The 22,798-nt window shown below is 41.0% G+C and overlaps 4 protein-coding genes across 4 annotated transcripts; 1 reads left to right on the top strand and 3 right to left on the bottom strand.

Moving 5' to 3' along the window:
- Nucleotides 1-1,387: 1,387 nt before the first annotated feature.
- Nucleotides 1,388-6,819, bottom strand: LOC120024870 (CKLF-like MARVEL transmembrane domain-containing protein 3). The gene is made up of 5 exons (XM_038969203.1): nt 6,602-6,819; nt 4,196-4,351; nt 3,272-3,367; nt 2,695-2,812; nt 1,388-1,930 (listed from the first exon to the last, which is right to left on the bottom strand). Exons 1-5 carry the CDS (start codon nt 6,719-6,721, stop codon nt 1,899-1,901), a joined length of 522 nt encoding a protein of 173 aa, XP_038825131.1. The 5' UTR covers nt 6,722-6,819; the 3' UTR covers nt 1,388-1,898.
- A 1,230-nt stretch (nt 6,820-8,049) lies between these two features.
- Nucleotides 8,050-9,972, bottom strand: LOC120024871 (chemokine-like factor). The gene is made up of 4 exons (XM_038969204.1): nt 9,539-9,972; nt 8,914-9,069; nt 8,697-8,792; nt 8,050-8,409 (listed from the first exon to the last, which is right to left on the bottom strand). The coding sequence occupies exons 1-4, from the start codon at nt 9,644-9,646 to the stop codon at nt 8,302-8,304; spliced, it is 468 nt and encodes a 155-aa protein (XP_038825132.1). The 5' UTR covers nt 9,647-9,972; the 3' UTR covers nt 8,050-8,301.
- A 191-nt stretch (nt 9,973-10,163) lies between these two features.
- On the top strand, nt 10,164-13,329 carry LOC120025127 (thymidine kinase 2, mitochondrial-like). The gene is made up of 10 exons (XM_038969567.1): nt 10,164-10,389; nt 10,865-10,966; nt 11,087-11,161; nt 11,296-11,349; nt 11,433-11,522; nt 11,690-11,763; nt 11,863-11,951; nt 12,056-12,135; nt 12,257-12,337; nt 13,131-13,329. The coding sequence occupies exons 2-10, from the start codon at nt 10,907-10,909 to the stop codon at nt 13,215-13,217; spliced, it is 690 nt and encodes a 229-aa protein (XP_038825495.1). The 5' UTR covers nt 10,164-10,389; nt 10,865-10,906; the 3' UTR covers nt 13,218-13,329.
- A 4,077-nt stretch (nt 13,330-17,406) lies between these two features.
- Nucleotides 17,407-20,364, bottom strand: LOC120025124. Its single transcript, XM_038969560.1, has 2 exons — nt 19,846-20,364; nt 17,407-19,405 (listed from the first exon to the last, which is right to left on the bottom strand). Exons 1-2 carry the CDS (start codon nt 20,182-20,184, stop codon nt 18,047-18,049), a joined length of 1,698 nt encoding a protein of 565 aa, XP_038825488.1. The 5' UTR covers nt 20,185-20,364; the 3' UTR covers nt 17,407-18,046.
- Between the last annotated feature and the right edge of the window lie 2,434 nt (nt 20,365-22,798).

The following is a 22,798-nucleotide window of genomic DNA, read 5'->3' as shown; positions in this document are numbered from 1 at the left end:
TTCTGGTCTTTGTATTTTTTGTTCTAAATAGTATTGTGTGTTTACATCTACACAACATTGTGATTCCGGGTGTTCTGTATCCCACTGACCCTGCTGGTAATACTGTATGTATATGTGGATTATGGTAAAGATACCCTCAGAGGAACTGCTCACAGTGGATGCTTTATATGTACTGAAGTGCAACCACTCCTAGTTGTGGGACATCTTACAAATGTTTTAAAAGATGCCATCTTTGTCAAAGTGATCATATTTTGTGTTAAGAGTTGATGAACCAATATTTTTGTGAGGACAGTGGGAATAATCTTAAGGCCTAACTAAATGAATGACTTTGTAGGTGAGGGCAGGGACATTGCAAATCTCAAATTGCAGATATAATTTGAATGAATTGACCGTAATAACTGTGTGAAGAATAGACAATCAAATGTGTGTGTTTGTCTCTCTATTCAGGACTGGGTTGATTGTTTTAAGTCGTATATTATGCCTTGACTTCACAGTAGTGGATCCATTTCCTTTATCTAGCAATACATTATGCTCTAACATACAGTAATAGGCCATGTGAGTGCATATGTAATCCTTGCTTTAACTAGTAGTGAAATGATGTGACTATAGTGGAACAATACAAGTTAATGCTTCGTGAAGTCCTTAACAATCTAGAGCACTCTGTAAATATAACCTAATATTTTGAGCTGGGTGTATTTATATTACAGTTTCTTGTATCATCCTTAAAGCAACTTTACCAACAGTGCTTCGTGCAGAGGTTATGGCTTGTGTCAAGGTTTTGAACCACTCAACATCTGAAATGGCTTATCTTAAAGTGAAGACTTAACTGCTCTTATCTTTTTCAAGTTTGACCTTGATTTTTCTTTACTGATACAAGTATTTATTGTACTCTAGGAAGCAGTATTAAAATCTGTATTGTTGTATGTAAAGAATTTTCTGTAGATTTAACAAAACTATAGTTTATGGTGACAACCTTGTCTCAAAATAAATGGGTTTGGAAATACTGATGAACATGTCTTCATTTTTTATGAAACAAATTAAAGCTTACAAATGGCTGAAAATCAACTGATTTCTTTCTTATTTTCTTTACATGACCTGTAAATTGGCAAATGTTTGATGTACACACCTGGTAAGAAAACCCTTCTAAATAGGAAAACATTTTGGTGTACCATTTTCAATAATTGAATGCAGTCCTACCACATTTGCAGTTTACATTTCAAACACAATCACAAAAGTCTCCTAGTGCTTCTCCATGATTAAAAGTTTTCGGAATTGGAAGAAAAGAGACAAACATTCTGCTGACAAATCAAATTCAAACAGGAAGTGGCCATTTAGGCGGTAGCTAAGTGCCATGCACAGTCAGTCTTCTCAGCTCAGTGAACATGGATCTGTCACAAAATGATTTTAATGCTAGGATATCACATCAGATACAGCAACATTTTCAATAAAGGACACCAGAAAATGAAAAATCAAGCAAAGCAAGTACGATGATTGGACAGATGGTGTAACCAGCCAACCAGCTGCCAATCTTTTCAATTATGTAAAAATGTAGTGTCATCTGCCTTTGTTCCCCGTGCTCCTCTTGGTATTATGGAGGCTGAGCAACTGTAAACCAATAGCCATCACTAAAAATACCACAGTTCATTCACAGCTTCAGAAATGTATTTCAGAGTTTGGGCAATTTTAGAACATTTGGAAAATAATACTGTAACCGTAATTGATCATTGTATATGCCAACATTCCAAAGCTCTAAAGACTAAGATTGGAAACCTGTTTTCACGTCAGTTTAAAATGAAATGTGAATCCTTCAGGATGCCGTTGACATCTGCAGAATGGATGTCTTCCTGCCAGGCATGGTGGACGACACACACACACATGGTCCCTGGGCTAGAACCTCTTCAGTCTGAGTCAGAGTCTGAGTCATTGTACTCTATAACACAGAAAAAAACACTTTTACAGTGAGGGTATAAGCAATGCATGTCTTTGTCTGTCTGTGTATGACACTTCCCCTCTGCCTATCCCTTTCATAGAGGGAAGTGAAGGCCTGTGGTTTCTGACCTCCTTATGCAATGATCAGGAATTAAAGTTAGAGATTAATATAAAGTCCCTATAATCGAGGAAGCTAATCATGATAGGTAAAAACACATACAACATTGATGATTAAAGAGTTAATATAAATGTTATTAACATAGTAACAACTAGGTTGTGCTCAGATACAGTTCCATGGCAAATGAGAAATCAGAATTCAGATGTTACCATGTTTTGCTTATTGAATAGATTAGCTACTCAGAACGAAGCCAACAATCTGCACAGATTTTCACAGACGATGTGCTGACTCCACAAACACACTCCATGAGTATTCACTCCCACTGACCTATGGGACCCTTGGCTGAGTAAACTTGAGCCATGTGGTCCACAATGTGGCTTATGATTTCTATCAGCAAACTGCAAGTTCATTTGTTTTCCTAAACTGCCCAAACAAATTTCATTAGAACTGACAGAAACAAAAACCCTGAATGGAGGGTCAGCATTAAGTTTTCATTTTTATATTTCCTGTATCCGTTTTCTGGGAAGAACAGGAAAGGACTGAATGTTTCTGAGGGGTACTGTAGCAGCTACAGTGTGTAGCATTGGGGACAAAATGAAGATTCACATCATACTATATACTAGACATTATTTGAAAGAACGCTTTACCTGAGGTTCTTGGTGGCTCGTCACCTGAGTCCCCTCCTTGTTTGAGGAAATTAGCCAGGTCATTAAAGATGAAGTAAAAATCTAGAGCAAAAACAATGGTGGCAATGAACCCAAACACCTGGAGGGGGTGGAAGAAAAGAAAACCTTTGATATCAACGTGAAACAGCTAGTAAATCCAGAAGGGGGTGAATTGTCTGACAGAAGCTAGCTGTAATATGGTATCCAGACACAATGAAGTAATGCAGCGAAGTAACCAGACACAACTTCTGAGTTCAACCTTAACTTCAGAGTTCAATGTGTATACTGTACATCAGGGTTGTCACAGTCATTCCATGGGAAGCCTAGTGTCTGCAGGTTTTGTTTTTTTCCCCTTTCAATTAAGACAACCAGGTGTGGGGAGTTCCTTACTAATTAGTGACCTAAATTCATCAATCAAGGACAAGGGAGGAGCGGAAACCCACAAACCCTCAGTGGAATGAGTTTGACACCTGTGCTGTAAATGCTGAGGAGATACAACTCTGATCATGGCATAGGCTTGAAGAGAGATGTGTTGATAGTGTCAAAGAGCTTTTCTTACACCTGCTGCTTTAGAGGCCCCGTCTGTGAACTTGGAAACCGATATTATGGAGATGATAAAAAAGATGATGGACGCACTGACACAGCGCAGAAAATCCTAAAAGAGAGATAATACAAATGAAAAATGTGTTTTACAATTGTCAGCAGTGGCTACCATCCCTACTGTACCCAAGTGGACTATAAATATACTGAGTGTACAAAACATTATGAACACCTGCTCTTTCCATGACATAGACTGACCAGGTGAAAGCTATGATCCCTTATTGATGTCACTCATTAAATCCACTTCAATCAATCCACTCTGGCTCCCGAGTGGCGCAGCGGTCTAAGGCACTGCATCTCAGTGTAAGAGGGGTCACTACAGTCCCTGGTTTGAATCCAGGCTGTATCACATCCGGCCGTGATTGGGAGTCCCATAGGGCGGCACACAATTGGCCCAGGGTCGTCCAGGTTTGGTCGGGGTAGATGTCATTGTAAATAAGAATTTGTTCTTAACTGACTTGCCTAGTTAAATTAAGGTAAAAAAAAATGTTTAAATGAAGGGGAGGAGACAGGTAAAAAAAATATTTTTAAGTCTTGAGACAATTGAGACATGGATTGTGTATGTGTGTCATTCAGAGGGTGAATGGGTAAGACAATATTTAAGTGCCTTTGAATGGTGTATGGTGGTAGAAATGTTTTTCCCCCCACGCTCAACAGTTTCCCGTGTGTATCAAGAATGGTCCACCACCCAAAGGATATCCAGCCAACATGACACAACTGTGGGAAGCGTCAGAGTCAACATGGGCCAGCATCCCTGTGGAACACTTTCGACACCTTGTAGAGTCCATGCCCCAACGAATTGAGGCTGTTCTGAGGGAAAAGGGGGTGCAAATCAATATTAGTAAGGTGTTCTTCATGTTCTGTACACTCAGTGTATACTCACCATGAGGGGGAAGTGGAATCCCTTAAATCGCTCATTGAATTTGGTGGAATAGGCAAAAAGGAGGAAAAGGGCAGCCAGGAACTCAATGAGGGGTGCTGTGACAAAGGCTGCTGCCGTGGACGCCACAAAACAGATGAACGCGATGAGGGACAGAGCCTGACGGAGAAGACAGAGGGAGGGAGAGATAGAGAAAGTGACTAATAGAATGCAGTAAAGGCATTCTAAAGTTATTTTGGTTCAAAATCTCCCTTTCAAGAAATGTTGCAGTGACCCGAAGCTATTACATTTCCTGTCTCAAGCTGTAAGGAGATGCAGCTGTTGAATGACAAATAATATACACAGGCCTACACAGACACTCACAGACACACTATAAGCCTATACTGTACGTGAGTTCAAAAGTTTATGCTTGTTTATACACAAATGTATCAACGTAATTGTTCACTTTGGCTAATCATGAAACGTGCTTGTCTGGTTGAGCACAAATCCTGAAAGAAGCAACTGTCTTTGTGATTTCAAAGATCCCCATAAGTCTTTAATATCAGCATGCAGTCTCTCCACGAATCACAAGTTTGTGTTTACTTTGTAAAGCATTTCTGGTGATAGTGCTTGTTTCCCTACATCCCCTTGTCCTGAATTCCTCCGGCCAACATCATTGGACGAGACAAGCCCAGGCACTGTTATCTACACAGAGCCATCTTGTATTTGTTACACTGGGCCATCAAAACCATAGACAAGGCTCACCTTGGGGTGGGAACTCCCCGAAATGCAACACAGACTGCTACTGCTGCTTTCATAGATACAACCCTGAGCACACTGTTCATCTATCTTACACTTAGAATGTGTTTCATAATAACGTTGAATATCTTCATAACGCACAGCAGAACTGCTTATCGTACATTTTGTCTGACCTTGACATGGCTAACGTTTCTCATCTCAGACACCCACTGCTATGTTTCTGCATAGTAAAGCAACAACGTACATTCTCTAGGAATCTTGGAATCTAAAACTGGCTTCTGAGAATTCTGGCACAACACATTTCTTGTAAATTGGATGCTACGAGCGACAAACTAAAGGACTTAAGCAGCATTATTGTCATTCCAGCTATTAACGATCATGAAAAACTCCATGCATATATGTTTTCCAGCTGTCTTGAGCCACTACTAAAACCAGGATATTTCATATTTTATTGTGAGTTTTATAAAGTCATAGTAGCACCCATGTGGTTTCTAGCACAAACAAGGGAGAGGATCATATTCTAAGTGTGTGTAAAGAGGCCGCATTGTTCTTGGAGACTGATTCCTTTACCTTATAGGGCCAGTCAGCCAGAGCCCTCTAATAAAGCCCTCTATTCTATACAGTATATCTTTTGAGCTACATGCCCTCCAGCAGAGTCAGTTAATTAGAGACTGAGAGGGTTGATCATTGTTTTATGCAGCACATCCAGGAACTGAATCTCACATGACAGTCCATGATAATAACATATGTGTTCAATCGGTTCAAATCCTTGGTGATGACCCCTTTTACAGTGAAGATGTCTAAGCAGACACACTCTCTTGTTTCACTTCCTGATATCTGAGGTTTGAAATAATCAATACTCATTGAAGAATTAATGGAGTTAATTTGTTTGCAACGATTTGTAATTTTAGCAAACTATCTCTTTTAAAATGTATTTTTACCATTACCATTTTGGTTTAATTGCATGTGCAAATGTGTCCCTACAATAGCCTACTGCACATCATGTCAAAACCTATTATCCAGTAATACAAAGCAGAACTGCGACAGTAGACTGACCACATGAAGTATAGAACACATTACAGTTGTATGTAAGGTCTATTGCCTGCTTGTGTAAACATGAATTAGCCTACACTAGGCTACATGAATATGAATGATAGTTTACAGGCTACATGTCTCCAAAATGATCCATATGCATTATGTCTTTCGTTTAACTGGTATACATCAAAGTTCTCACCCGAATTAAAAGGTAGTCAGTCGTAAACTTAAAACCTTTTTCCAAAGTAAAAAAAATATGTGGCTAACTAATTCATAAATCCTTTTTAGCGCCTTTGACGAAAACAAAATGCTCCCTTGCCGAAATGAGAACAGTGTGATGGACACATTGACCTCAATAGAAATGGGCAGAATTCAATGGATGTGTTTTCCATATAGTTTACCTAAACAGCTGTTTGAAGAGTTGGTTAGGATAGGATAAATTAATCCTAACAAAAACCTACTTTTGACCGTTCAAAAGCGTTACTCTAAATAGCACAAACCCGTTAAATCGAGTGCACCCCGCCCCCGCCAACTAAACTTCTACGCATCTGTTTGTCTTGGCAGCGTTGAAGAAAAGTATTCGGAAGAAACAATGGAAATAAAGACACTAATGTCTTCTTTGAAATGCTACGTTACCACTTCTGCAATAAGAAGTTGTCCTTTCCGTGAAGATGCGAATTCTTTTGCGATTGGGAGAATCGTTTGAAGGACACTTTGGCGCGGTCCAGTCGTAACGGGAGCTTCGATGTCCCCCATTTCAAAGATAACGTTTGACTTCAGTAATGGTTACAGATCCAGCCGCCTGGAAGAGTTGAGAGTGGAAAATGCAAAGCCCCGAAAAAGAGTGTTGCTTCTTGAAGTGGAAACGGAAATAATGACAGTGCGAAAACGTAGTTCACAAAGGCGCAGATCTGCATTCCAGAGATGTTAGTTGACTGGGCTATGTGCATGCGTCAAAACTAAAATACTGTAATGTATTTGTTAAAATTGTTGTGATGTATCCCTCGAGTTTTATAAATAATCTGTTTTAACTTTATAGGCCTATGGTCCAACTTGATGGGAACGTCATAAACAGCTCAAAATGCAATATAAACATTACTTAAGAATAAAGTAGAAATGGACTCGGCCTGCATGTAATCTGATATTGTTTCAAAAATTATACAGGCCTAGGTTTCAAAGGTGTATTTATTTTTTATACATGATAATTGTGTTGTTGCATTGATTAGGCTATACAAACAAATGGGCAGTCTGCAGTTGATACATCAACTTTTGGATTTAGAAATGAATGATATATGTACTCATATATAAATGCCTAATGAGCTTAGTTCTACTGCCGTACCCCATCAGAACCCACAATATAAGCTTGTTTTACTCCAATAATTGTAAACAAATTAAGTGTAAACAAACACTATAAAGCCTCGAAACATGGTTATAACTAAAATGTTGATATCATTGATGGTCAGTCCTTGCATACATAGCTCTGTCTATGAATTTGAGAGTGGTTACATTTCTCCAGCCCTATATCCTTCAGGTTTTTACCAAAATGGGCCAGGGTCAAGCTTTGTTATTGTTTCAACTGCTGATTTCCCCTTTAAACCTACACATACACTACCTTTCAGAAGTTTGGGGTCACATAGAAATGTCCTTGTTTTTGAAAGAAAAGCACATTTTTTTGTCCATTAAAATAACATCAAATTGATCAGAAATACAGTGTTTTTGAAAGAAAAGCACATTTTTTTGTCCATTAAAATAACATCAAATTGATCATAAATACAATGTAGACATTGTTAATGTTGTTAAATGACTATTGTAGCTGGAAATGGCTGATTTTTTATGGAATATCTACATAGACGTACAGAGGCCCATTATCAGCAACCATCACTCCTCTGTTCCAATGGCATGTTGTGTTAGTTTATCATTTTAAAAGGCTAATTGATCATTAGAAAACCCTTTTGCAATTATGTTAGCACAGCTGAAAACTGCTGTCCTGATTAAAGAAGCAATATAACTGGCCTTCTCTAGACTAGTTGAGTATCTGGAGCATCAGCATTTGTGGGTTCGATTACAGGCTCAAAATGGCCAGAAACAAATAACTTTCTTCTGAAACTCGTCAGTCTATTCTTGTTCTGAGAAATGAAGGCTATTCCATGCGAGAAATTGCCATGAAACTGAAGATGTGTACTAGTCCCTTCACAGAACAGCGCAAACTGGCTCTAACCAGAGTAGAAAGAGGAGTGGGAGGCCCCGGTGCACAAAAAAGATTAAGATGGGCGAAAGAACACAGACAGACAGAGGAACTCTGCGAGTGAGCATGTGAAGAGACAATTGTGGTGTCTTCACTTCACAGTGCCAGTTGCTGCTGTTCTTGGTTGATTGAATGTGACCCTCTTGAAAAGCATGTAGCCATCCACACACCACAGGCCTGTTGCTATGAAACCCACTATCTGGATAAGGAAAATATACAAGACTTAGTGTTAATATTAGATATAGGCTACAAGATAGAATTATAGCTGACATTTTTTGTAATAGTTCATTCATTAGTTGTACTGGGTGCCAAATGTGGGATTACAGTATATATTCATGTTAGTGGAAATGTTCATGAGGATTGTAATGCCTTCGGGCAGTTCATTATTGACAGGATGGTGTGTAAGATGAGGCTTCACCCAGAAACCCAGTTCTATAAGGCCCCCAATTAGAAGGTCAACAAGGAATACATTTGTTTTTATCTCACCCCTCCACCCAGGGTCCCTGTCACTGTGTAAGTGGACACTGCTATCAGACTCAGGATAAGTATGAAGACTGCTGCGAACAGTGAGTTGAACAAATCCTGAAGAAGAAAAGACAATGGAAGTAACTCAGAAAGCTTGACTGCCTGACATTTTCACAGCAGCTAATCAATGTAAAAGACCTACAGTAAACACTGTACTGTAATTGAATAGGTTCCTTACAACGAGAGGCCAGAAGAACAGAGTCAGCTTCTTGTTCAACTTCAGTGTGTACAGCAGAAGCAGGGAGAATGTGATCACAAACTCCATGCACGTAGCTGCAATGTATTTGGGCCTGGATACTAGAGCAAAACACACAAACGCTACAAACATAGTCCCCTGAAACAGAGAGCATTGTCAATTAGGAAATTATAGGAAATGCTAATTGATTGTTTCCATTCAAAGATATTTAAGAATAGTCTAATCCTACAAATTGAAATGGTTGTTTCACACCAAAAGCTATGAAAATGATGGTCGTTTTTTGTTGAATAAAATGTAATGTCCACTAGAGGGCATGCAGTATCTTGTTTAACGTCATCATCAACTACAGGGTTTAACGTTTGTACAGTTCACAGGAACTACAGCTCTGACATTCACTTCTAGTTCTGCTTTCTCATAGACAACATATTTAGGAAATAATGTATGTCAATATAATCTCTCTGTAAGAGTAAGCAATTGTAATATCCTGTAACAATACTGTGCAATACATTCTTGCTGTTTTTATCAAGTTTATAGTATATGGCTTTATCTGTGGTGATAAGTCTTTCCAAAAACCCAGTGGTTTATCAAAGTATGAAAAATGTCTCACCATCTCTGCTAATTTAAGGACACCCCTCAAGGATCTGAGAAAAGCAGTATCAACCTCCATGGGTAATGAAGGGATGTTACTGGTTGTTTTGGAACAGTCGCCTGTCATGTTAAGTTTCAAAAGAACCAGCTCAGAGTCTGTGTTTCCTGAACAAGCAATTTCCTTTCAGTTGCAGGAAATTACAGTCCGTTGCAGTGTTTCAACACCCATCACTGCTAAACATACTAGGCCTTATCATACTGCTTGCATGCCACTAAACAAACTAACCATGATCTGAAAATGTCAATCAATCTGTATAGAATATTACAATCAGAAAATATTTGATTGACTTTCTCATATAGGCCTACAGACATAGAGGTGTAAAAACATTATGAGCAGCCCTATATATTTTAATGATCCTCATCATTGGTGTACTGATAGTCTGGCATAAATAACGGTAGCAGTAGTTACCTATACACGAGTCCCTCACTGAAAGAGGATCAGTTTTTATCTTTTTTTGCCCTCAATGGTGATGGCAGTTGGTGGAGGGAATGCAGGTCTCAGAACAAATAAAGCGCTTCAACCAATAGAAAAAAACTACGTCTCCATATCATGAACCAGGAAGAGGTTATTTGACACACGGAACTGGAGCGGAAATTCACGGTCGAGCGCTGTGTGTTTCAGATAATTATGCGAGATTTCCTTTACATCTATTTGTATTAACAATTTGTGGAGATCTGCTACACGACTATATTCTCACACTGCTGTCACGTCAACGCGATTAGTGGCTATTCGCTGCAAAAGATTTGGTGATACGCGCGGTGAGCTCTGCCAGACGAGAGGCCATAGCAACAATACACAGCACGTCTCAAGTAGGTGCCCTTGCACAAGGTTTATTTATTCGCTGGTCTGAAACATTGTTTCGGTACAGAGTGGTACAATGAAACACCCTGTAGACTAATGTTACAATGTCATGTTACAAATGATGTGAGTTACAATGTTGCATCAGAACAACAGAATATATTAACTCATACTGTTACAATTTGAATTGCCAAGTTTACAATATAATGTGGCAGAAAATGTTAGAAACAATACACTTATACTTTGAGCACACTTTAGCTACCACCAATAAATTCTGTAAAGAATTTAAATTTGATGCAAATGTAAAATAAATGCTAATTAGACATGGCCATTCCTGTCAGACTCATCCATGAGCACTGCTATTATCTACCACTACTCTGTGAGGCTACTTGCTCATCAATTTGCTCTAACCAAACCAGGGCAGAAAGCTATCGCCCTGCTTACATCACCCATATTAACATCCTTATCTGTTTGGCTTTACCATAGGTACTGATTTAAGCTGAAACCAAGAAGTCAGGTTATCTCACAATGCAGTCTTACTCTACCCAAGGAAAGCTGGTGCGGAGTGGGGAGAAGAATAAGTTAGTGGTATGTACTGGTACACTGTCATTTTAAATCCTTGAAAATCTTTGAAATTGATACTAAGACTTTTGAAGCCTATATACCTGAGGGAGAAGCCCACACATGTATCTTGTTCTTTTTCTTTAGATCTGTATAGAGGGGAACATTGCTAGTGGGAAGACAACATGCCTAGAGTATTTCAGCAAAACCAGTAACATTGAGGTAAACAACAAAAAGAAACATGCAACATGCTTGTTCAACATTTTGCATTCCTTCATTTTCCTTTCATCCTTGTGCTGCACTGTGTGTAAAACAAAAGGTACAATTAAATCACAATTCTAGTTTTGAATTCTCAGGTGCTGACTGAGCCAGTTTCCAAATGGAGGAATGTTCGAGGGCACAACCCCCTGGTACGTGACCATTCTATAGAAGATGGTTCATTTTGATAAATGACATATTGTATGCTGATGTTAGATCTCCTCCCCACCTGCAGGGGTTAATGTACCAGGACCCTACTCGATGGGGCATCACTCTACAGACCTATATTCAGCTAACCATGCTGGACCAACACCTCTCAACAATAGTAGGTACTCTAAAACATTGCACAGAACACGTTGCACTGATATCCTACTGTTTCACTACTGTTGCATGTGTTCTATCAATAGTACAGATTTCTCTTTCACCAAGTACAACGACTTGTATTTTACATTGCATAATTAACATGGTCTGTTTTGTGTTTGTTGATTCCAGTCAGCCCCAATGAGAATGATGGAAAGGTCCATCTACAGTGCCAAGTACATCTTTGTGGAAAATCTTTACAGAAGGTAATGCACATGGTATATTTCACACCACTTTATAGCTGGTTTTCATTTGTGCCCAATCTAGTTCATTTGATGTACTTCACAAAATTTTGCTCTCTGCAGTGGGAAGATGCCCGAGGTGGACTTTGCTGTTCTTAGTGAGTGGTTTGAGTGGATCACTCAGAACATTGCCATTCCTATGGATCTTATCGGTAAGCTGTGCAGAAACACACACTTTCTACTTTATTCTGATGATGTTGGGTCCTTGTTGGGTCCTTGGTAGAACCTTGTTCACTTAGTTCCTCCTCTGTTTCAGTTTACCTCCAGTCGTCTCCACAGACCTGCCATGAGAGGCTGAAAGAGAGATGCAGGGAGGAGGAGAAGATCATTCCTTTGGTGAGGGTAGAAGAATGACAAACTCTCAGTGCTGTTCTTGGTCTAACTTCAGAGGAGTTTTAAGACTCGTCTCTCGCCCTACTCTCTCGTCCTACCATCTTTCTCGCTTTTTTTTTTAAAGGAATATTTAGAGGCAATCCATCAGCTGTATGAAGACTGGCTGATAAAGAAGACGTCCTTCAATGTTCCTGCTCCAGTCCTTGTGAGTGATCCATCATTTTCAGGCATGCGTTTGGAGGACAATGGTCAATTAATGAGGAACATTGTTTATACGTTCTAGTGTCTCCTGTGATAAGCACCAGAGTATTGGTCATCTATGTCAAGGATTCCTTGTTTTTCATTGTTGGGAAATAGTCAATGGTTCAATAGAAAGACAGGCGTGCAGGTAAGTGATTGTTAAACACAGCTCTGTTTTTGTATCACGTTACTATAATCTGTAAAGGCAGTTTCATAACATTTTAATGATATATATACACTGAGTATACAAAACCAGGTGAAATCTAAGATCCCTTATTGATGTCACTTGGTAAATCCACTTCAGTCAGTGTAGATGAAGGGGAGGAGACCGGTTCAAGAAGGAGTTTTAAGCCTTGAGAATTGAGAGATGGATTGTGTATGTGTGCCGTTCAGAGGGTGACTGGGCAGGACAAAACATTGAAGTGCCTTTGAACGGGGTATGGTAGTAAGTGCAAGGTTTGCACCGGTTTGTGTCAAGAACTGCAACGATGCCGTTTTTTTCACGCTCAACAGTTTCCCGTGTGTATCAAGAATGGTCCACCACCCAAAGGACATCCAGCCAACTTGACACAATTGTGGGAAGCATTGGAGTCGACATGGGCCAGCATCCCTGTGGAATGCCTTCGACACTTTGAAGACTCCATGCTCCGACGAATTGAGTCTGTTCTGAGGGCAAAAGGGGAGGGGTGCAACTCAATATTAGGAAAGTGTTCATAATATTTGGTATACTCAGTGTATTTGTATTTCTATATTTTCAGGTAATTTCGGCAGACGATGACCTGCAGAAGATGATCCACCAGTATGAGGAGAACAGAGAGAAGATTTTATCAGGGAGCAATGTGTGACTGAAGTACAGTGGTTTCAAAAAGTATTCAGACCCCTAGACTTTTTCCACATTTTGTTAAGTTACAGCCTTATTCTAAAATTGATTAAATAGTTTTTTCCCCTCATCAATCGACTCACAATACCCCATAATGACAAAGCAAAAACAGATTTTTAGAAATGTTTGCTAATTCAACTTTGTTGAAGCACCGTTGGCAGCGATTACAGCCTTGAGTCTTCTTGGGTATGACGCTACAAGCTTGGCACAACTGTATTTGGGGAGTTCCTCCCATTCTTCTCTGCAGATCCTCTCAAACTCTGTCATGTTAGATGGGGAGTGTTGCTGCACAGCTATTTTCAGGTCTCCAGAGATGTTTGATCGGGTTCAAATCCGGGCTCTGGCTGGGCCACTAAAGGACATTCAAAGACTTGTCCCCGATGCCACTCCTGCGTTGTCTTGGCTGTGTGCTTAGGGCCGTTGTCCTGTTGGAAGGCGAACCTTCACTCCGGTCTGAGGTCCTGAGCGCTCTGAAGCAGGTTTTCATCAAGGATCTCTCTGTACTTTTCTCCATTCATCTTTCCCTCGATCCTGACTAGTCTCCCAATCCCTGCCGCTAAAAAACATCCCCACAGCATAATGCTGCCACCACCATGCTTCACCGTAGGGATGGTGCCAGGTTTCCTCCAGATGTGACGCTTAGCATTCAGGCCAAAGAGTTCAATCTTGGTTTCATCAGACCAGAGAATCTTGTTTATCATGGTCTGAGAGTCTTTAGGTGCTTTTTGGCAAACTCCAAGCGGGCTGTCATGTGCTTTTTACTGAGGAGTGGGTTCCGTCTGGACACTCTACCATAAAGGCCTGATTGGTGGAGTGCTGCAGAGATGGCAGAATCTTCCAGAAGGACAACCATCTCCACAGAAGGACTCTAGAGCTCTGTCAGAGCAACGATCGGGTTCTTGGTCACCTCCCAGACCAAGACCATTCTCCCCCGATTGCCCAGTTTGGCCGAGCGGCCAGCTCTAGGAAGAGTCTTTGTGGTTCCAAACTTCTTCCAGTTAAGAATGATGTAGGCCACTGTGTTCTTGGGGACCTTCAATGCTGCAGAAATGTTTTGGTACCCTTCCACAGTTCTGTGCTTCGACACAATCCTGTCTCGGAGCTCTACAGACAATTCCTTCGACCTCATGGCTTGGTTTTTGCTCAGATATGCACTGTCAACTGTGGGACCTTTACAGTGCCTTGCAAAAGTATTCATCCCCCTTGGCGTTTGTAGAATTTTGTTGCATTACAACATGTAATTTAAATTCATTTTATTTGGATTTCATGTAATGGAATTACATAAAATAGTCCAAATTGGTGAAGTGAAATTAAAAAAATAACTTGTTTCAAAAAATTATTCACCCTTTTTGCTATGAAGCCCCTAAATAAGATCTGATGCAATCAATTACCTTCAGAAGTCACATAATTAGTTAGATTGTACACAGGTGGACTTTATTTAAGTGTCACATGGTCTCAGTATATATACACCTGTTCTGAAAGAGTCCCAGAGTCTGCAACACCACTAAGCAAGGGGCACCACCAAGCAAGTGGCACCATGAGAATAAGAGCACCTCCTCCCAGCTGCCCACTGCACTGAGAATAGGAAACACTGTCACCACCGATAAATCTATGATAATCGATCATTTCAATAAGCATTTTTCAACGGCTGGCCATGCTTTCCACCTGGCTACCTCTATCCCGGCCAACACCTCAGCACCCCATGCAGCAACTTGCCCAAACCCCCCACACTTCTCCTTCACCCAAATCCAAGCAGCTGATGTTCTAAAAGAGCTGCAAAAGCTGGATCCCTACAAATCAGCTGGGCTAGACAATCTGGACCCTCTCTTTCTAAAATTATCTGCCGAAATTGTTGCAACCCCTATTACTAGCCTATTCAACTTCTCTTTCGTATCGTCTGAGATCTCCAAAGATTGGAACGCTGCCGCGGTCAATCCCCCTCTTCAAAGGGGGAGACCCCTTAGACCTAAACTGTTATAGACCTATATCCATCCTGCCCTGCCTTTCTAAAATCTTCAAAAGCCAAGTTAATAAACAGATCACCGACCATTTTGAATTCCACCATACTTTCTCCACTATGCAATCTGGTTTCCGAGCTGGTCATGGGTGCACCTCAGCCACGCTCAAGTTCCTAAACGATATCATAACCGCCGTCGATAAAGACAGTACTGTGCAGCCGTCTTCATCGACCTGGCCAAAGCTTTCGACTCTGTCAATCACCGCATTCTTATCGGCAGACTCAATAGCCTTGGCTTCTCAAATGACTGCCTCGCCTGGTTCACCAACTACTTCTCAGATGGAGTTCAGTGTGTCAAATTGGAGGGCCTGTTGTCCAGACCTCTGGCAGCTCTATCGGGGTGCCACAGGGCTCAGTTCTCTGGATGACTCTCTTCTCTGTATATATCAATGATGTCGCTCTTGCTGCTGGTGATTCTCTGATCCACCTCTACGCAGACGACACCATTCTGTATACATCTGGACCTTTGGACACCGTGCTATCAAACCTCCAAACGAGCTTCAACGCCATACAACACTCCTTCCGTGGCCTCCAACTGCTTTTAAATGCTAGTAAAACTAAGTGCATGCTTTTCAACCGATTGCTGCACGCACCCTCCCGCCCGACTAGCATCACTACTCTGGACGGTTCTGACCTAGAATATGTGGACAACTACAAATACCTAGGCGTCTGGTTAGACTGTAAACTCTCCTTCCAGACTCACATTAAGCATCTCCAATCCAAAATTAAATCTAGATCGGCTTCCTATTTCGCAACAAAGCCTCTTTCACTCATGCCGCCAAACATACCCTCGTAAAACTGACTATCCTGCCGATCCTTGACTTCGGCGATGTCATTTACAAGATAGCCTCCAACACTCTAATCAGAAAACTGGATGTAGTCTATCACAGTGCCATCCGTTTTGTCACCAAAGCCCCATATACTACCCACCACTGCGACCTCTATGCTCTCGTTGGCTGGCCCTCACTACATATCCGTCGCCAAACCCACTGGCTCCAGGTCATCTCTAAGTCTTTGCTAGGTAAAGGGGGCCTTATCTCAGCTCACTGGTCACCATAGCAACACCCACCCATAGCACGCGCTCCAGCAGATATATTGCACTGGTCATATTGAATAGTTGTGCACGCTCAAGTTTTCAGTTTTTTTGTGTTATTTGTTTGTTTCACAATAAAAAATATTTTGCATCTTCAAAGTGTAAATCAAAAATCTATTTTCATTCCAGGTTGTAAGGCAACAAAATAGGAAAAATGCCAAGGGGGGTGAATACTTTCACAAGCCACTGTATATAGACAGGTGTGGGCCTTTCCAAATCATGTCCAATCAATTGAAATTACCACAGTTGGACTCCAATCAAGTTGTAGAAACATCTCAAGGATGATCAATGGAAACGGGATGCACTTGAGCTCAATTTCGAGTCTCATAGCGAAGTGTCTGAAATACTAATGTAAATAAGGTATTTCTGTTTTTTATAAATTTGCAAACATTGCTTAACCAGTTATTTCGCTTTGTCATTATGGGGTATTGTGTGAATTCCTGAGGATTGTAATTGATTTAATACATTTTAGAAAAAGGCTGTAACGTAACAAAATGTGGAAAAAGTCAAGGGGTCTGAATACTTTCTGAAGGCACTGTACACATGCTGCACCAACAATGGCAGTAAATATGTTGTCTGTAAGCAGGTATTTATAGTCCAAGAGAGAACACCAGAATGAGCTTGTGGAGTTTCTGTTATCTTGTCCACTGTTACACACTGTCTTAGAACAACTCTCTGACCAGTACATTTTCAGACCGCAAGTATTCCATACTGTATATTTACTGCTTCAAGTCGCTTTCCAACATATATTCCAAAATATATTTCCATATATATATATATGCACTAACATAGCTATGTGTTTTGTTCTTATTTTATTTACTGCTAATATATAGAGGAACATGTTGTCAGGCTGGAATTGCACTTAGTTGTGAACAGGACCGACAGTTATTGTGCCAAATCTTGTACTCTTTCGCTGAGATCATTTAAATAAATGCCTAAGAGGGATTTTGTATAATAACATATGTTAATGTATGCTATATTGCCGATGTAAAGTTAGTGTAACAGTCTATTTTGTATGATCCATTTGAACTTCTGAAGACCACGAAAGTTTTCAATTTTTGTTTATTTTTGTTTAAAAAAGTCATAACATTCTGAATACAATTGGACGTACATTTTCATAAACATTACAAAGCATTCGGTAGTCCCAATGACAATGAGCAAGGAAAGTAAGTGCAGGATTGGCATCAAATTAATTTCAGTAAGGCACTGTCACTGTAAAAGGACACAGTGGAAATATTACCTCCACCTCATAAATTAGGTCAAGCATAATTAACATTGTATTAAAAGTCTATCTCCTGAGAAAGAGTACAAAGCAAAGACCAGAAAATACTGAAGAGGAATTAAATTCAATTAAGAAATTATTTCCGTCACCTTCATACATTGAATCCACAGGAGGTTGGTAGCAACTTAATTGGGGAGGACGGGCTCGTGGTAATGCCTGGAGCAGAATCAGTGGAATGGTATCAAACACATCAAACATGGTTTGATGCCATTTCATTTGCTCTGTTACAGCCATTATTATGAGCCGTCCTCCCATCAGCAGCGTCCACTGATTGAATCGCCCCAGACCAAAACAACTTAGTGGCAAGGGATGTTTTAGACCTGAACAGGCATGTCAATCAATTTCTCTCTGTGTGTCCTGATGCTCCAGGAGCACCAGCATTCAATCATGACCTTACTTCCTCTAAGGCTCGTCCACCATGACATATGTCTGAAGCAGCTCGTCCTCTGAGGGCTGAGGGATGGGGCCCTCCATGTCCTGGTGCTGAGGGCCTGCGGAGGGCTGGTGGTCAGCAGCAGTAGGGTCCGGCACTGGGGGGTCCAGGTGGTTGGTTGGGACATAGATGGAGTGAGGTGGCTCTTTGATGGTGTCCCTACCAGGAATGTGTTTGTGGGGACTGTCTGCTAGTTCACAGCTGCTACAGCCTGGGATGTTACAAACCGGCACCAGAGAGGGATGGCACATTAGAGGCTGGCTCTGGTCCCCTGCAGAATCCTGGTGAGGGGACCCATCATGACAACTGGCATGCGGCGGTGCTGTCTCTTCTACGGGGTATTTCAGGTTCTCCTCCACCTTGTGCTCCTCCACCTTATGCTCATGGACATGCAGTTGGCCGATCCTCTCAGCCAGCTTGCTCAGCTCGTCTGCATCATCGGCCTCCTGACCCTCTCTGGTCACTTCTACCTGTGGAGGAGTTGGTCCGTGGAGCGTGGCAGTAGTCTTGTAGGCCTTATCTTCTGGAGGCTGGAGTTTTGGGACTGCTTCTGTGAGATGAGGTTTTGGTGCTGCTGTGGTGTGAAAGGAGATGAACTGGAGACCACTTACATCACTGCCAGCTAAATTGGCTGGACTGCTACCTTCCTCGGGTGTGTTCTCTTTGATAAGTCGTCTCCGCGATACAGGAGGTCCACCCAGTGGCTTACTGAATATTGGCTTCTGCCTTATGGCAAGGTCTGGGTAATTCTGCTGCATCTCCAGGATAGACCTGTCATCATTCAAGAACCCCCTGGGTGGTCTGATTCCTGGAGAGTGTGTCGTCTCAATGGACTGAACCTCCAAGTTGAGGGTTATCTGTCCATCATCTTGTTGCCTGCCTGGTGTGCTAGCAGTGACACGGTTCTCCTCGGTTAAGTCTCCCTCATCTGTCTCCACCGGTCCTGGGTCTACCAGGGAACAACCATTAGATAGACCCTTATCTTCATTCTCCTCTTGTTTTTGCATTTGTAAGGGCTCTGTTTCAGAGTCCTTTGCTGTCTCCTCGGCAGCCCTCTGGGTGTTATGTCGTGGTGCAGCTCTCCTCTGTAGGATCTCCAGACACTCAGGCTGTGACTGCTGACCCATGAGCTCCAACAGGTACTCACACTCTGTTCGGGCCAGGAAAAGCTCAAAACCCATTTTCATGGATGTTTCAGGGTCTGCATTGTCTGTGAGTCGGTACTCTGTGTCAGTCTCCAGATGATACCCTATTGTTTCAAGGATACTTTTCGTGGCACTCTTTGTCAGGACCGGCTGGATGCAGTAGACAAAGGGGCCAGTGAAAGTCTGAGTGGGAGATAAGAGTCTTCATTATCACAACAACAACTTAATGAAACTTAAGAAAATGATCACTACAGTATGGAGAACATCTGTACTTTAATCCTCTCCAGTTTCAAATAATGCTTCACTTTTTGACATTTCACAAGCCTGGCAAATAATTTAGCCTATACAGTTTACTTTCACTTCCTGATATGTGACAGCAGCACCTTTGAATATGTGGCTTGTGATTAGAGAAGGCATTTCAATGTAAAACCATAGCCATATATTATCCCTCTATTTCTTACTCTGATAATAATAATCTGTACATGTGCATTAGACTATCCTAGCCTAAGTCGATACAACTCCTCCGCACCCCATTTGCTTGGGTGCATTGCGCAAGATAAAAGAAGCCTAGGCCTAATTGTCGAAATCGAACTATGAATACCATGCCAATTATATTTTTTTACCTTGAGCATCTTGATTTCCTTCTTCCATGGGTAAAGAAACAGATTTACACAGAACATCTCCAACACCTCTGTGGCTTTGATGAGCGCACTGAAGAATGTCCGACAATCTTTAAAGCCGGATTTTACGCATTCGGATGCAGTAAGGTAAAAGTCAAAATGAGAAAATCTTTCTCCGGGGTCTGTCTCTAACAGCAAAAATCGTCTAGCTCCCACGGTAACCTGTTTCTCTTGGCATAGTTTCAGGTTACCCTTACTCCATATCTGATCATAGTAATTTAGGTAATTGTCGAAAGCCTCTTTACGCGCTACAGGCGTTTGGTCACCGACACCATCCTTCATATTTTTTTGTTGTTGAAAAATACTGTTCAGTTAGGCTACACGCTTCTTATCGGATTTAGAAATAACATAGGAACAAGGGAGTATGACAAGAGTGGAAGTGAAAGAGACGGCACACCATTGTTATTGATCTGACAGGTTAGTCAAGTAGGTAAAAAATGGACAAAATGCGGAAGCATGGCTGTTTCGCTACAGTTAGGCTACCGCGATATTAGATTTGCCCATGTATCAATGAAGCTCTTGTGTTGCTTAGCACGACTGACATCTAGAGGACAAAATATAACATATCCGTTCTAGACTGAAGACATGCTTCTTCCAACAGATGGCGCTACAGGAAAGAAAAAAAATATTATATTCTAGTCATGCCACAAACCTGAGATGACGCTGAAAAGTCTGGAGCAGCTCTTCTCTGCAATGAACCAACTTCCAGTGTATCTCTCTCTCCATCAGGTTGTTTTTCTGTGCTGCTACAGGTGATAGATGTTACAGTACATACCCCACCAAAAACAACGAGATAGAGAATGATGATAAACCCTTGAATTATGAATGCATAGCTGCAGCAGCCTGATTTAAAGAATGTTTCAGTTGAATAGTGATAATGTTAAAACTATTTTTCAATGGCATGGTGATTGTTCAGGCATTTAGGGGATTGGAGACATCGCTGTACGACACATCTATGAGGTTCTGTCACAGATTATGTCCGCCTGACCCATGGTCACCTCTAACTCGCTACAGAGACCAGAGCAGCTCCAGAGAGCTCTCTTCTGCTTTGTCAGTCACATCAGGAAGGAAAACACAGTTTAAATGATTCCCCTCCTAAGTCAATAAGATCTGGGTGGGTGCAGTATTCACAAAGCCTCATAATGGACGCTGTGGACTTATTATCTAGAGTGCAGTGGCACTAGATGAAATTAGCTTTCTGCTGGCACACCCTAATAGGAGCCTTGCACTGGGCAACGAGGGTAATTAGGAGCAGAGCAATGGCACAGACCATCTGCTCAGTCTGATTTACATTAGCTAGCTAGCCCACCACCCAAACACACCATTCAGAGCCGATCAGAGGGGAATGAATGGCTGTCAACGGACAGGATGTCACAACATATTCCCATGCATTATACATAGCAGGATTCGATTGGTTAAATGTTTAGGGAAACATTTAGCCAATGTAGATAATTGCACTACACTGTTTCTGCACTTTTGGATGCTATACAAACACTCCTCATTCCCAGCTCCCTCTATCATCCCTATGTTTATTAATAGTAATGGCCCTCCTCCTATTTATATTACAGCTACTACTCCTAGGTGTAGCCTACATGTAAAACAGGAAGGCGATTTCCATGCCCAGAGTAGCAAAACCAGAACGAACAGTCACACCGACTCAAATCATAGAGGTCAAATGTATTTAATTTCCCCAATATAAGAAATTAATAAAAGCTCTAATACAAAACATGGATATACGTTGATGACTGTGATTATAGGAAACAAGAATCTTTGTCACACAGGACAGTTGTGTACAACAGTGGGACTTATAGGGAAACTATACATCGGAAGTGTACATGTACAGTATTACACATTGATTCACATTTATGTTGGACATGTACCTATTGTGCTACCAGAAGGAAGTAAACAACAAAGACAAAACAGCATGTAAGACCAGAGTGAACCGCATTGCAGTTTTACCTCAACAGGTATTGAACTAGGTCTTCCAACACAGTTACAGTGCATTTCTACTGACTTGTAAAGGCAGGTAAAGTTGCATTTCTAGATGACTCAGAGTGTGTCACGATGCACACAATTCTAATACGTTGTACTATTCACTGCATTGCACTTTTAGATTTCAGTTTATGAAACACAAGACCATCATTAATGTTGTATAGCATCGCTAGATTTGCAGCAGGTACATAACAATAAGCAATAATGCTCATTGTCAAGTTAACACATCATTTTCAGGCCAAACATTGCTTTATTTATAGGGCTTGACATGACAATTCTGACCACAAATAGAATATGTATTAACAAGTGATGATTAACAGAATTTGGTTTTTAAAAGCCATTTAACAAACTCTCTTCAAAGTCAAATCCATTCGATGACGATTGTAATGCAAGAAAAATAACCTGTTGATCTTTCATCTTTAGACGTTTCTGTCTAGTGCGAAGCATCTGTGTTAGTACATCTACATTCTGGTGAATCTCACAACAGCTATTTAATAGTAGTCTTTCCACAGTTATACACATTATTGATAAAGCTATTCTAAATAAATACTCATCTCTTTATAACTTTTATCCACAATGCCAGCAATGCAATCATGCGACTAATTCATTTATAAAATATTCTTTAAGGGTTCAGTGAGGATATCAGTCGAGGATATCACTTCACAATAAGGGATTTGGTAAGATAAATGAGGGAGACTATGAGAAAGAGAGGGGGGCTGGAACAGAGATACCAAGTTCTGGGGCCAAAGGTGACAGGGGGTCATTGACTCCACAAATACGGTTTTATACACAAAATATGGACATTATGTCACATTTTCTGCTGAGAGTACTTTTTCTGGGGTTTCAATGATGAACATAGACTTATCTGAATAACTTAACAAAGTAACACAAGCCTTGAAAAATA

This window comes from Salvelinus namaycush, chromosome 30, assembly GCF_016432855.1.
Source record: "Salvelinus namaycush isolate Seneca chromosome 30, SaNama_1.0, whole genome shotgun sequence".
Classification (NCBI taxonomy): Eukaryota; Metazoa; Chordata; class Actinopteri; order Salmoniformes; family Salmonidae; genus Salvelinus; species Salvelinus namaycush.
Note: the sequence above shows the minus strand (reverse complement) of the source record. Positions and strands in the feature narration are given on the sequence as shown.

What these genes read in the sequence shown, in the direction of transcription:
- LOC120024870 (XM_038969203.1), bottom strand. Translation starts at nt 6,721, where the DNA reads ATGGGGGACATCGAAGCTCCCGTTACGACTGGACCGCGCCAAAGTGTC. An exon ending in AACTTCTTATTGCAGAAGTG is followed by an intron (nt 4,352 to 6,601) that starts GTAACGTAGCAT and finishes CTTCTCCGTCAG; the next exon opens with GCTCTGTCCCTCATCGCGTT. An exon ending in GATTCCACTTCCCCCTCATG is followed by an intron (nt 3,368 to 4,195) that starts GTGAGTATACAC and finishes TCTCTCTTTTAG; the next exon opens with GATTTTCTGCGCTGTGTCAG.
- LOC120024871 (XM_038969204.1), bottom strand. Translation starts at nt 9,646, where the DNA reads ATGACAGGCGACTGTTCCAAAACAACCAGTAACATCCCTTCATTACCC. An exon ending in TGTTCTTCTGGCCTCTCGTT is followed by an intron (nt 8,793 to 8,913) that starts GTAAGGAACCTA and finishes TTTCTTCTTCAG; the next exon opens with GATTTGTTCAACTCACTGTT. An exon ending in CAGGGACCCTGGGTGGAGGG is followed by an intron (nt 8,410 to 8,696) that starts GTGAGATAAAAA and finishes TTCCTTATCCAG; the next exon opens with ATAGTGGGTTTCATAGCAAC.
- LOC120025127 (XM_038969567.1), top strand. Translation starts at nt 10,907, where the DNA reads ATGCAGTCTTACTCTACCCAAGGAAAGCTGGTGCGGAGTGGGGAGAAG. An exon ending in TTCGAGGGCACAACCCCCTG is followed by an intron (nt 11,350 to 11,432) that starts GTACGTGACCAT and finishes CCCCACCTGCAG; the next exon opens with GGGTTAATGTACCAGGACCC. An exon ending in GTGGAAAATCTTTACAGAAG is followed by an intron (nt 11,764 to 11,862) that starts GTAATGCACATG and finishes TGCTCTCTGCAG; the next exon opens with TGGGAAGATGCCCGAGGTGG.
- LOC120025124 (XM_038969560.1), bottom strand. Translation starts at nt 20,184, where the DNA reads ATGAAGGATGGTGTCGGTGACCAAACGCCTGTAGCGCGTAAAGAGGCT. An exon ending in AGGAAATCAAGATGCTCAAG is followed by an intron (nt 19,406 to 19,845) that starts GTAAAAAAATAT and finishes TCTCCCACTCAG; the next exon opens with ACTTTCACTGGCCCCTTTGT.